This window comes from Stylophora pistillata, chromosome 2, assembly GCF_964205215.1.
Source record: "Stylophora pistillata chromosome 2, jaStyPist1.2, whole genome shotgun sequence".
Taxonomy (NCBI): Eukaryota; Metazoa; Cnidaria; class Anthozoa; order Scleractinia; family Pocilloporidae; genus Stylophora; species Stylophora pistillata.
Window position 1 is genome coordinate 16,720,180 of NC_142520.1, and position 14,501 is coordinate 16,734,680.

The 14,501-nt window shown below is 38.5% G+C and overlaps 2 protein-coding genes and 2 pseudogenes across 3 annotated transcripts in view; 2 read left to right on the forward strand and 2 right to left on the reverse strand.

The window, feature by feature from the left end:
- Window positions 1-14,501, reverse strand: part of LOC148737410 (leucine-rich repeat and transmembrane domain-containing protein 2-like) — a 51,816-nt gene that overhangs the window by 5,390 nt on the left and 31,925 nt on the right. The gene's annotated exons all lie outside the window — the stretch shown is intronic.
- Window positions 99-3,883, forward strand: LOC148737411 (uncharacterized). Of its 2 annotated transcripts, XM_088748295.1 has the most exons (4): window positions 99-363; window positions 518-675; window positions 1,039-1,095; window positions 1,597-3,883. In XM_088748295.1, exons 1-4 carry the CDS (start codon window positions 147-149, stop codon window positions 3,754-3,756), a joined length of 2,592 nt encoding a protein of 863 aa, XP_088604421.1. In that variant the 5' UTR covers window positions 99-146; the 3' UTR covers window positions 3,757-3,883. The 2 variants fall into 2 exon arrangements, with proteins under 2 accessions (XP_088604421.1, XP_088604422.1); XM_088748296.1 differs by lacking the exon at window positions 99-363 and having other exon boundaries at window positions 537-831.
- LOC148737412 (uncharacterized) lies at window positions 3,984-4,777 on the reverse strand (annotated as a pseudogene).
- Window positions 6,552-9,600, forward strand: LOC148737413 (uncharacterized; annotated as a pseudogene).

Here is a 14,501-nt window from a genome sequence, read left to right on the forward strand (position 1 = left end):
ATATGCAAGGATTATACCTCTTTATAAACAGGGTGACCGCGGTGATGCTAACAATTACCGCCCAATATCGGTGATTCCAATAATGGCTAAGGTGTTCACGCCGGGCTGGCGCGCGCTATGAAGCGGAACAATCATTGTCTACTAATATGGCGTCTGTGACCGTGTGTTTCTTAGAGAAGACTGGAACTGAGTTCAATGCCCGTCGAAAAATGCCTCCGAGCGGTCCTTGGGTTAGTCCGAAGGCGCCAAAGCTCAAATTTGATGAAAGTAAACAAGTTTGCCCGTCATTTCGATACCAAACATGCAATACTTTCTTCGATGTTCGCGTGCAAAGAGACAGCAGAAGATACAGTAAAAGGGAAGGTAAGGTTTTCTTGTCGTTCGTATAGTATTTTTGGCCCGGATAGTCTTTTAAATATTTATTCTTATCCGAAAAATTTTGTTACGAAGAGAAACTTCAAAGCCTTGACTAGAACTCTATGATTTTTGTTTTCCTAATTTTGCATTCTTTTCTTAGTTTTTAATGAGTTAATATTTAGGATGCCGCCCAAAAAGAACACGCGCTTTAACTTGGCTCACTACATGAAAGATCGGAAGGTTGCAAGAGAGAAAGCTGTTAATGAAAATCGCAAGCTACAGGCAGAATACAAAAAAGTCCAACGAACCCAGGAAAAGGCGAGATAACATATTTAATTTGTCGTTTTAACGTAAACTAGTAGTGGTGCTTTGAGAATGTTTTATATTTCGAATATTAGAGAATTTGTATCAAGGTATTTTAGGCAAGTGGTGGAAGTGCGAGTACAGGGAGGCTTGTATTTCAATTTTGACAAGGTAGGAAATTAAAAATAATAATAATAATGATAATAATAATAACAATTTTATTTATAAACTGGGTAATGGTTTGTGCATCCCCCTGTACCTCCCTACACAAATATTTGTTAACACCCCCCAGCTTTTTTATCTGTTTGAACTTTATATGAACTTTAAGAATTAACCAATCATTGCATAAGAGATGACATGTTTAATTGATGCTTTCAGTTGGCCGCAGTAAGGAAACGATGCAGGGACATAACAAATGAGTTTGAAAATATTACTGTGAGTATACTCTTGATTCCTCATTGTGGTTGTTTTACCAGTACCGGTAATTGTGCTGCAAAAAACTGCTGTGCACAACTTCTGACTGTAGATTTTCATTAATGAGTGGATAGATACAATTTTATGCCAATTTTTGATAAAAACATTAATGGAAACATATTCAATTTTGTGAGAAGAAAAATTATTTTTACAAGTTAAATTTTGGTGGACTGGCCACTTAACACAGAGCCAGTACCAGAATGACAGCCAGTGCCAGGCTTCTATGCCAGTGCCTGGGCAAGAAACCTGAGTGTGTGCCTGTGTTCATTTGGTCAGTCAGAAGACTGTCATAAATGATGGTGTCTCTAAACTATAAACATCAAAATATCAAATGTAAGATATGGCGAGATACAATTGTTGTGTTCAGATCTATAATGTTTACAATTTTGGTCTCATTGAACCACTTCTTGTTTTAATAAATGTGTTACTACCCAGTGTCTAATGAGTTAGTGATATTTTTAGACACATGAGGGACAGGTATCTCAGGCACGAACAAGAAGCCCTACTGCACTAGCTGATGGACAATCAACATTGGGACCAATAATTGCAAGGAAAAGGAGGCATGAGACCATTGAAGCTGCTGCCAGAATTCATGGAAGCACAAATGAACATTCTTCAGCCACTTTTGAGGGATTGTTTGACACTTTGCAGAAAAGATGCAAACTGGATACTCTCACAAGTTATGTGACAGGGAACAAGCAGTTGACTGATAGAGTAGTTTCCAAAGAATTTAAGAAAAATGTTTTAAAATTTGAAAAGTCAAATGACAACATTATACGAAGTATTGCAACATATTATGCAAGTGGTGTAGTGGGCAAACGAAAGTACAAAAGTGTTAGACTGGTGCTTTCAATGAAATCAAATGAAAGTAAACCAGGGAAAAGAACAAGCATTTCAATTTGTAAAGGCTGTAAGGTACCAAAGCTTCTCACGTATAGTAACCTTGTGGAACAGTTAAAAAAGATTGATATTGGAACTGTTCATGAAATTGACCTAGACTATCTAGAGGGCTTAGAAACTGAAAACCCAGTGAATGGTGCATATAGAGACTTAAGACAACACCTTCCAATGCTTGCCAAATTTTATCTCTCTAAGAATATAAAACAAAGCTTGAAAGGCTTTACAGAATCAACAGGCACTTTTCAAATTGCTCTTGGTGGTGATGGATGCCCATTTGGCAAGAATGAGAGTGCATGTTCTTTCTTGGTCAGCTTCCTCAATGTTGGAAGAAGGGTGGCATCAAGTTATGATAACTTTCTAATTTTTGGTGCCAACTGTGATGAAAGTTCTCCTGTTACAAAGAAATATGTGAGGTCATTATTACCACAAATTGCAGAGTTAGAAAGAACCGAGTATGAATTTGAAGGCATCAAATTTAGGTTTAAGCTGGAGGAATTGCCAAATGACATGAAGATGCTTGCCATGTTGGCAGGTGAATTGACTATTAGCGCTAAGTATTTCTCGCCCTTTGCAAATGTTTCATTAGCTGATTGTAGGGATGTGAAGGGTACATTTGGAACTGACAGGTCAAACAAGTGGAAGCCATGGAATTACCAGCAAAGAGTAAATGTTGTCAACAAGGTTGAAGCATTTAAAAAAAGAGTAGCACTTGAAAAAATTTCTGTGAAGACAAAAAGATCTAAAATCACAGATTTCATTGCCAAACAAAGTAGTAGACAAGAATTTTTGCCTCTTTTAGGTTCTTATATTGATAAAGCTCACGTGGAACCCCTTCATCTGAAGAACAATGCTTGGCAGTACCTTTTTAAAGCAGTTTTGACAGAAGCTATAAGAAAATCTAAGTTGCCAGCTGATTGTAAAAAGTTTTCAGAGGTCCCATCTGATAGCCCTTTCACAAGAGTAATTACAGCTTTACAAACAGAAGTAAAGACCAGGCGCCTTGCAAACAAGACAAAACAATGGTTCAATGAAACTCAAGGGTCTGGAGTTGATTTGCATTATAGATTTACTGGAAAAGATTCCCGTTGTTTTTGTCATAATTTCATGAGATTAATCAAGTGGCTTAGCTGTGAAAGTGACTCCAGGAAAGAACGTCAAACAGTTCTTGCTTTAGCTTACTCAGGTGTGAGGCTGAGAGACTGTGTTTCTCTCTTTAATAGATTCGAGATAACATTAGACCAGATTGATCAGCTTTCTATTGCCTGCTATGAGTATTTTAAAGTAAATTCAATGTTTTTGCCAAGGTCTATAAATCCTACTGTCTGGACATTGGGTCACATTGTCCCCACTCATTGTCGTCAAATGCTTGAAAAGTATGGGCAGGGGTTGGGAATGGTAACAATGGAAGGGCGAGAAGCAAAGCATGTGTTTCTGAAAAAATTAAGTGAAAATACAACATATCAAAAGAGATGGGTTGAAATATTTAGACATGAATATGTGATGCTGATTTGGCTGCCTCAGCATGGTTTTCAGCAGCCAGAATCTGCATGCAAAAATGTAGCCTACATCCCAGAAAGGATATTCAGTGATCCATCTTATTGTTATTGTGGTCTGTTAAAAGCATGTCCTGAGGATGCTAAGTGCTGTTTTTGTGGGGACCCAATCATGAAATTTATAGAGCATAGTGTTAAGGATGGAAAGATTGCTCCACAGCTTTTGTAATTAATGCTAAATCTGTACACAGTCTGACTCAAAATCACTGTTGACTTGAGATTATATTATGATGTATTGTATTGGTAGCAGATAGGACCTTTAAGATAGTGTTTGAATAAATTACACTTTGATCACCCTTCTGTTGTGTGGTTTTGATTAAAATTTGACCCAACAAAACAAATCAAACTGAATGGCATTCCAACATTGTTTCCAATATTGATAATGCAAGTCTATGGTATTTTAATATGATTTATTGGTAACTGTGCAGAGTGGAATACAATTAAGGGAAGGTAAGAAACTTCAAATCAGCTGAGTGCATAATGTTAGGACAACTTATAATTACAAACAGCCTGGAATATACTCCATTTTGTTTAGTTTTCATGACTTGTATATGCCTACGAAAAGGTGTAGCCAAATTCATTGGTGAATTTGTAGTGGGCTTTCACCACCACTTGCTGTGTCCTCTTGGTAAATGTGATGGTGAAAGGAGTTTCAGAACTTATGGAAACTTTTGAAGTTCCTTTACTTATTCCTTTACTCTTCTTCGTCAAGAATTCTCAAACTGAGTCGTTGTTTAGCTCGGATAAGTTGCCAAAATCTCGAATAAGTCTGTTCTCTCGGTGATAGTAGATGACATCTGTGTGTTTTTCTTCTTTGTACGAAATACCATAAGCGGAACGGGCCTTTTTAACACTGTAAAATTAAGGAGAATATTTCCGAGGACATCGCCCGTTTAAACTCTACGGTCCAACTGCTTCGGGCCTTCATTCTTGGACTGAGGCGCCTATGGAGCATCTTTAGCCACATCTTTACTTCTCCTTCGAGGAGTGCTGACGCTGGAATTTGTGACATCTTAGCTCGTTTCACAGAGCTTTGGCCCACACAGTGTTTTTGAAAAATTGAAGTGAGAGCTGTTTTCACTTCTTCTTTAAACAAAAAGAAATTATCGACTTCATTACGTAGTGGACGCAGAGCCTCAGTGGCGTTCGAAATAGCATTTTGGACCGCCATTTTGAAAACTGGCGAAAAAACTGAATTATTCAACGGACTTAATTTTATTTTATTTTATTTAACAATTGTATTTTTATTTAATGATTATCTTTGTTTAATTGTATCGTATGTGATCATTAGCAAAGACAGCACTTGTTTTAGAAGGGTGGCCCGCCTAGAATAGCTTGCTAATTGCGGGTCACCTAGGACTGTGATAATATTGTATTGCTAACAAATAAATAAATTGATTGATTGATTGATTGAACTGTTTTATACTTTTATTCGTATCTCCGCTGTTCAATTTCAAACAACAGCGGGCGGCAAAGTTCCGCTTCACAGCGCGCGCCAGCCCGGCGTGGTTTGAAAGGATAGTTTATGAACAGTTATATGCCTATTTGGAAGAGCACGATATTTTATGTCAAAACCAATCAGGGTTTCGTGCTAATCATTCTACTGTAACAGCTTTGTTGGAAGCGACAGATTCTTGGGTATATTTTATTGATAACGAGAAAATCAATGGAGTCATTTTTCTAGATTGGAAAAATGCTTTTGACACTGTTGATCATCAGATCCTTGTATCGAAACTAAACTATTATGGTATACATGGAAAATCTTTCAGATGGTTTCAGTCATATTTGGAAAACCGAACACAAAAATGCTCTGTCAACGGGTCGCTATCCAGTAGCTACTCGTTGACTTGCGGCGTCCCTCAAGGGACCATCCTCGGTCCATTATTGTTCTTATTATATATCAACGATCTTTCAAATTGCTCATCAAATTGTAAACCGAGAATGTATGCCGATGACACGCACCTCACATATGCGGGAAGCAATCTTGAGAACGTTCAGTTTTGTCTAAATGAAGACCTAGAAAACGTCTTCAACTGGCTACAAGCGAACAAACTCACGTTGAACATGACTAAAACCGAATTCATGCTAATAGGGTCGAGGCAGAGACTGAATACTCTCACAGCTTCACCAACAATTAGAATGAACAAAACTCAACTGAGCCAGGTTACAGCTACAGATTCGCTTGGTGTAATAATGGACGATAAACTCGATTGGCATAGTCACATCGAAAAACTAACGAAAGAGATCGCCTCTGGTATCGGGGCCCTAAAGCGAATTAGGCACCTGATCCCAGCATCAACCTTACAACTCATCTACCAAGCTTTAGTAAAACCTCACTTTGATTACTGTGACATTGTTTGGGGTAGCTGTGGGAAAACGCTACGAGACAAACTGTAGAAATTGCAGAATAGAGCAGCCCGTGTGTTGACATTCTCTAACTATGATGCTGATGCAACTGAGCTACTAGAGTTTTTAGGGTGGAAAAATCTTGCACGCCAGCAGGAAATCCATAAAGCCACCATGATGTTTAGATGTCTGCACGGGCTAGCTCCAAGGTATCTATATTCAAAGTTTACGTGGCGTGACTCTGCTTATGACCTCAGGGACTCTGAAAATAAGCTTAATGTTCCACTACCGCGCACTAATTATTACAGAAAAAGCTTTAGCTACAGTGGCGCCACATTATGGAACAGTTTACCACGCGATATAAGGAACACAGAGTCTCTGGGGTTATTCAAACGTAAGATCAATGACATTCTTTAAGTCTAACGCACGGCATTCACGGAAAACAGCTTTAGTGTTATAGTATGAGGTTTTAATTTTAAATATCTTAGCGTATGTGATAGCGTATGTGTATTTTTATAGGCTCATGAATTGATCGTGTCTAAATAAAGATTACAATACAATACAATACAATACAATTAGGGGACCTAGGACTGTCCCCTGGGGAACACCAGATGACACATGGACTGCAGGAGAAGATAGTAGGTTAGCCTTCCCAAGACTGTCAGTCACATCAGATAAAGATACATGAGATAATCAGATACATAAGATAATTAGATACATGAGATAATTAGATACATGAGATAAAGCAAATCCGTAACAACGCGAAGCAAGAAACAGTAAAGGCAAAATAAAAAAGGCAAAACAGTAAACGTGCTTCCATGAACGTGAAATCGGTCGTTTAAGACCGAAATAACGAAAAGAAAACGAGCCAAAACGGCCGGAACACTGAACACTAAGAACCGTAGTACGATCGAATCAGCGCGCGTGGCGCAAGCTGAACGATCGAGACAGTCAAAAATATAGCGGTTAATCTCCAGGAAGAAATCGCTCAGTTAGGCAGTAGGATGAAAAGATTAGGAACAGTGGAAAATAAAGAATTTGAAAAGTTTACACGTATATTCTCTGACTCCCAAAACAAACATGGGGCCAAAAAACCAATTTCAAAAGCCAAGCGGCTAGCGACTAACAAGCGCAGGGAGCGCAGAAAAGTCAGACGCCAAACACGTTCAATTATCAAAATAGAGGCGAACAAAACGCACATTAAAAAACCTGTCAAATAAAGAACTTACAAACGAGCAGATTAATTTACTGGCAAAAGGGCTCAAATTCATTCCAACATCTGTTACAAAACAAAAACAGAACAGACAACAACTATTGCGTGACTTTGATCAGTTCGCAAGGAGAATGCTTCTGATTTACATATTCCGAGGGGAGGACAAAAAAACATGTCCCTGCCACGTCAAATCTGCATGGATACCACCAATACAAAAATCAGTCGCCCTTGAAAGCTATTCAGAAGAGGTTAAAAGTGACCTTTCAGAAATAGAAATAACAAAGCCAGAAGATAATTTGCTTCTGATCGAACGCAAGGCGCTCAGGACCTTGAAACGCGAGATAAACCTCAAAAAGCAAATGAATAAAGGCTGATAGTTTCGAAAGAAACTGTTTGGGCTGCGTCGGTGGGAGTAACGAAATAATTTGGATATATCAACAAAGTTGAAATGGTAAATTGGCCACCGTAATGATTACAAAAGCTGACGTTTCGAGCGTTAGCTCTTCGTCGGAGCGAATAGAGGAATTGTGGGTTGTGTGTGCTTTTAAAGGCAGAAAATGGAGCTACGTTATTGGTGGGTGCATGGCAACGAGAAAAACATGAATAAATTAGTGGAATGAAAAGCGTTCATTGATCCCTGTGGGATTGAGACTGCCGGTTTGAAAGATGAGCTTTTGTTCAAGATTTTTACGGCTTTCCGTGCCACCTAAGTGCAAGGAAAGACCGCAGATTGCCATATGTTGCTTAGAATGATTAGGTAAATTAAAATGTCTAGCGACTGGTTTAGATGTGTCCTTGTCATTCTTTTCCACGTCTCGAAGGTGTTCTCGGAGTCGGTCACCTAGTCTTCTGCCCGTTTCGCCGATGTATGTCTTTTTGCAATAAGTGCAAGTTATGCAATAGATTACATTAGCGGAGGTGCACGTGAAGGGATCGGTGATCTTAATGGATCGTTTAGGTCCCGATATTTTATCAGTGTTGTGAATGACAGGACACGTTTTGCATCGCGCACGAGCGCATTTTGAAGTGCCTGGTTGCTCATTAGTCTGAAAAGAACTTCTGACCAAAAAATTGCCTAAGTTTTTGTCGCGTTTGAATGAAATGAGCGGAGGCTGCGAAAAGATAGTGCTTGTCTCTGGATCGTTTTGAAGTAATTTGAAGTTTTTAAGAATGATGGATTTAACTGAGTGGTTGTCAGGGTGAAACGTGAGAGTGAATGGATTGCGGTCGGAATCTTCCTTATGCGACGTTTGTAGTGCTGAATGTCGATCAATAAGTCGAGCGCGGTGGTAACCCGCTTGAACAACGGAAGCAGGGTAACCACGTTTATCGAAGAACTGGCACATTGACTCTGATTTGTGGTGAAAATCAGAGTCATTACTACATAAACGACGAAGTCTTAGAAACTGAGAAAAAGGAATGGAATTCTTAAAAAAGCTCATCTTTCAAAAGCTCATCTTTCAAACCGGCAGTCTCAATCCCACAAGGATCAATGAACGCTTTTCATTCCACTAATTTATTCATGTTTTTCTCGTTGCCATGCACCCACCAATAACGTAGCTCCATTTTCTGCCTTTAAAAGTACACACAACCCACAATTCCTCTATTCGCTCCGACGAAGGACTAACGCTCGAAACGTCAGCTTTTGTAATCATTACGGTGGCCAATTTACCATTTCAACTTTGTTGATATATCCAAACCTGAAAAAGGCCGACAAAGAAACAACAGCCGTAGTCATAAACAAACGCGACAAAATTTTAGAAGGCCAAACTCTACTAGATGAGAAAGATAACTACAGGCCTCTTGCATCACCCATGGTTAAAGAGACGGACCATAAGGTCAGACAACTTATTGCAGACCTCTACAACGGTAATCATATAGACGACACGACTATAATTTAGCTCTGTCAAACCCCAAATCCGCCTCGAACTCCAGAATTCTACACCCTAACAAAAGTACACAAACCTTCCTCGGTCGGCAGACCGATAGTGTCATGGTGTGATGGCCCTACAGAGAAACTGTCATTATTTATCGACTAACTCCTTCAGCCGATAGCACAAAAACAAGAGTCGTATCTTAAGGATACTACAGACTTCGTCAATTTCATAGAAAATACGAAAGTCCCGGAGAACGTAATACTTGTTTCAATGGACGTTCAGCTTTTATACAAATATACCACAAGAGGAGGGAATAGACACTGTATGCAGAGCATGCGAAGTATTCTACAGAAACGGAACTCCTATCCCTACACAACGACTAAAACAAGCGCTTAGGCTAATCAGTCTCCAAGAAAATTCTTTCCAGTTTAATGGAAAGCACTACCTTCAAACACATGGTACGGCCATGGGCACGAAAATGGCACTCGCCTTTTCTAATATTTTTATGAACAAGGTAGAGACAGAAATCCTTGACAAAAGCCTTTTCAAACCGTTTGTTTGGAAACGTTATACATAGACGACATCTTCTCGCTAAGGAGTACAAACAAAGCAACAATAGAGCGTTTCCTCGAAAAAGCAAACAATCATCATTCAACAATAAAATTTACGTCTGAAATTTCCGATAAGGAAACAACATTTCTGGACACCTACCTCTACAAAGGCGAACGATTCGAAAAAGACGCAATCCTTGATGTGCGTACTCATTTTAAACAAACTGAGACATTTCAGTATACACATTATAGTTCCTGTCACCCACAAGGAGTTAAAAGAGGCTTCATAAAAGGGGAGGCCCTTAAACCTCTCAGAACAAACTCCTCTCAAACAATATTCGAAGAGAAGGTTGCAAGTTTCAAAGCGCATTTGCTAAAGAGAGGCTACCCAGAGGACCTCATTGACACAACCCTCTCAGAGGTGTATTTCAAAAACAGGAAACTGGCTTCAACAGAAACAGAAGACGAACCAACGAATCTTGCCTTTTGTTACATAATACCAACCATCTGTGCCAAACCTAAAGCAAATTCTCATGAGAAACTGGCATTTAAAAGAAACACAATCACTACTGAGCGAAATATAAAAAAAATCCGCCCCTCGTATCTTACAAAAGAGGACGGTCGCTCAAAGACATACTCGTGAGGGCCAAACTTTGAATAGGCTATTCTAAACACGCGCTGAGGAGTCGTGTAGGCCTGTCGACCCCATTTTACATTGATACATATTTGGGTAGGCTGCGTTGGAAACTAGTAGTTACAATTGTGATTGCGTTACGCGGAAATACCATATTCGTCGATTTTGGTTCAAATTGCAACGAATCTGATCGGAAAGAGTGACTTAACGGATATATTTGTCAGTTTTAGAAATCACTCTCTTAATTAGATAAGACATGTTCACTTCATTGTTCTCTACGATGAACATGACCTTAAACCTTGCTTGGTCATGTCATTAGTGGCTAGCATCAACCGATCAGATTGTTTAGAATCAAGTATCGAAAAGGTGTTCTCTCCGTTTAGTTGTCAGAGTAGCTCTTTGCACACCCGTTGTAACAGAGTGAATACCTGCAAAGAATAAAACAGTTAAACTCAGTCGACTCTGCAGATTGAGATCAGATCGTTAGGGTTAGATCCTCAGTAAACGAGGCAAAGGTTTACGAAAGCTGGAATACGAATAAATGAATCGTTCTCACGGTTGAAAGTGTCCCCCTAAAACGTGCTTTCACGATACTATAACTCGGGGTGAAAAAACAAGCCTTCAAAAATTCAGGGCTCTCCGGGTAACTTCGGAAACCATCGAATAATATCCGGGTAACTTCGGAGACCTTCTGATAGTTTTCGGTTAATCATCGGAGAACACATTCGGAGCTCGTACACTCTTCCAAAACATCTTGAAAAAAGAAAAAAGAAGAATTGAAAAAACAAGCCTTCATAAATTCAGGGCTCTCTGGGTAACTTCGAAATCCATCGAATAATCTTTGGGTTAATCATCTGAGTATTTTCGAAGCTACATACTCTTCGGAAAATCATCGGAGTCGTTTTGAACTGAAAAAACTGACGTTGAAAAATTCCGGCGGGATTAATTCCGAGTTTTCCAGACTACCTTTCACAAGTTTATTGAAGTTGGCGGAGGCCGTGTGTATTTTCAAGTTGATGGAAGTTTTCGGAGGCCGTGAAAGTTTACTGAGTTACGGGTTAGTGAAAAGTTTATCAAGTGAAAACTACGTTCATTTTGAAATAAACCTTCTTGTTGCTGTTCCGATAACCCTGCGTTCTGTTTTGACGGGAAATCACCTGTCACTCAAACATCGAACTAGTAACAGATTCCAAATTCCTCTCTTCGTCTCCTAACGGTTCTCTCATGATCAGACTCCCAGTAATTTAGCAATGCTAGCCCAGCGAAAGTGTTTACTTCGCAAGAATGCCAGTTGATCCATCATAACGAGGACGACCTTTTTCGCCTGCTCACTGGGCATTGGCATTTACAAGAACAGGCATGCTCTGTATTTAAACCTTTGAGTCTCGTACAAAGATGATGTGTTCATATATCGTCTAAAATACTTGTCAGGCCAACAACTGAATTATTTGCCGCGCTGTTGGTGGGTACACTCTGATGAAGATCGCCAAACGTTGTACAGATCTCGGTCATTCGATCAACAGCGTATTCTAAGTCGTCCAGGTTTGTATTCTGGGTCTTCCATTGTTGACTGAAGCTAGCAATATGACTGAGAACTGCTTGGGTATATTCTAAGAATATCTCTAGCTGTCTCTATGTCGCCTCTTCCTCGACGATATAAAGGCATATCGAAGCTTTTCTAGATAGTCTTCAATTCATAGCTTCAAATTTAGCGCAAAAAGGGGGAAATGTCAATTACATCGGCGTCCGTGATTCCCTTGCCCAACACCGCTTTGTGAAGCATAAATTTGCATGTTAATTAGAAGCGTGTTTGAATTACCACGAAAAAATTTAACTGAGAATAATTCGCATACTAATCAGAACGTATTTTTTGCAGTTGCCATGTATTTTCTGACTGAGAATAGGATAATGTATCATCCTTATGAGCAAAGTGTTTTTTCAAACTTGGCATGAAAAGAACATTATTAGAATACTTTATTTTTAAAATAGAATGTAATAAGAACATTAGAACGTCTAAAACACATTTCAATTAGAATAATTTCTCTGTACTTGTATCGCATTTTCTTTGCAATTAGAATGCAACTGAAGAGTTTAGAAAATAAATGCGAAAAAGTGCATAAATATTTCACTAAGTTAGTATCTAATAGGTAAACTGAAGACAAAAATCTTGAGTTTATTTATGTAATTGGAAAGAAAAATTGCTAAACGGCAGTTTTGTCCATTTCGGCGCCTCATACACTGTTTTTTTTTTTTTTTTTATCAATTTATCTATATCAACATATATTTTTAGATATATTCTTTTGAATTGGTTTTTCTTCCTCCTCTCATCACCTATCATCGTAATATTACAATATCTTGGTAATATAATGAGCTTTACATTATACATTGTCATGTACTATAGTTTTCGTAACAAGCCGGGCGACACTGACAAGATGATAAGGGTTGGGTAAATTAACAAGAAATGTTGGAATAATCACATGAAATGTCTTTATATATTGTTGAAGATTAAAGAAACCTGTTCCTTTGTGCAGGCACATATTCACATGCTACGTTGAGGCCTATATCTTAGGTAGTGACAGGAAATACAATCTGTATTATACTTTGCTTGAAAGAATCAGTCGAAAGTTGTATAAGGCAAACTTTGCATATTTTGTTTTACCTCCGTGAAAGGGACCCGAAGTACTTTATTCCAACGGGTTATTGTTCAGACTTAAACGTAACAACAGAACAAGAAGTTAATATTTTCCGAGAGATAAAAGGACCATCTGCTAGCATACAAAATTGAAAAGCGGTATTGCATCGCGTTGTAGCGTACGAAGTTGCTGAATTGAGGCTGCCTAATTTTCCATTGCTTTTAGGGCGGGACAACAACGGCCATTTGGGCGTAGTTTGAACTTTTCGATTATTCGGAGGAAAAAAGGGAGGATAAAATTTTTTGATATAATCTTCGCAAAAGGTTCATCAAAAGGGTCTTTTAGAAAATATAAAACGAGTTGCGAAATTTTGCAACTGTCGGTGGATTCTCGGCGATATTTATGGTCAGTGGCTCTTAAGGTTTCTATTCTCTGCTAGGATCAGGACTTTGATTTAGTCTCCAAACCTCATCTTTGAAGTCCTCTGTTTGCTACCGCGCAACAAAGTATTAATTTGTGACTGTGTACAACACCTTAAAATGAACTTGAAAGTTGAAAAATTGACCAGTATACTTCTTCAGTTGGTATGTAACTCGCTCACTCGGAACGAGAAATGAAAGTCAGATTATTTAATCCAAAGTTTTATCGATGACTTCTTCTGCTCTGTTCCATGACTTGTTCAAAATTTCAACAGCTTGTCGATGAGCTCAAACTCAAACTCACTTAAAGTCTCGTTTCTTTGATTTCAAAATTGTTGTATTTCGTTTAAATACTCAGGTACGGCTGTGTAAATTGCTTAGAGTTGGATTTCTATTCAGCTCCGGTTTTAAAGCGATGCACATTCATTTCGCTTAAGCCGTTTTGGCCGTCGGAAGGATCTTTGAATTCGTTTTGGCATTAAAAAAGAACAAGTGAAAAAAAATTAAAAATTAAGATGCGACAGCATTATGGAATAAAATTTGTATCTCTGCTAACTTAGCTGAAGCTTTTAAAATCAAAAGAAACCTGACATAGTAGTCTTGCATTCAAGCTGTATTAGACAAACTTTGCATATTTTATGATTAGTGACGTCCGCTCCTAAAAGTGGATAAGAAGATTATTCGAACACAGATTTGTCTAAATCAGAACAAGCAGAAAGTTTAAATCTTTTAAATATGGCTGCTTTCATATTTTCTTTTATCCTGGGTTTTTTTTCCGCTATTGCTTTTGAAAAATTTTCTTTAAATTTACACCTAAATCTAAACAAAATATTTCTGGTTCAATATTGAACACCTTTTTAATGCGTTGAATGTTTCTACCGCCCCGCGCAAAATTAAAACTTAAAAGTAAAAGGCTTGGAAAACAACAAAATAACTTATAATAAAAGGAAACAAGGTAACCAAGTTCTTCTTACACTGTAAGTTTAGAGTCTGAAAAAAGTGCAGTCAAGAAGCTTTCCTTTTGCCTACTATCGTTTCTTTTGCCCAAGCATTATCGGGGCCACTATGTTGCATTCTTTTTTGAAAGCAAGTCACCTTTTTCTGCTCTGCCAATCGCAGAACTCCCCTCCTCCACCCCTTACGAGTTTCTCGAGCCCAAATGATTGGTGATCTTTTTTTCCGTGTCTTCTGAAAACTCCGATACCAAAAACAACTAATCTTCTCATATTTTTATCGGTATT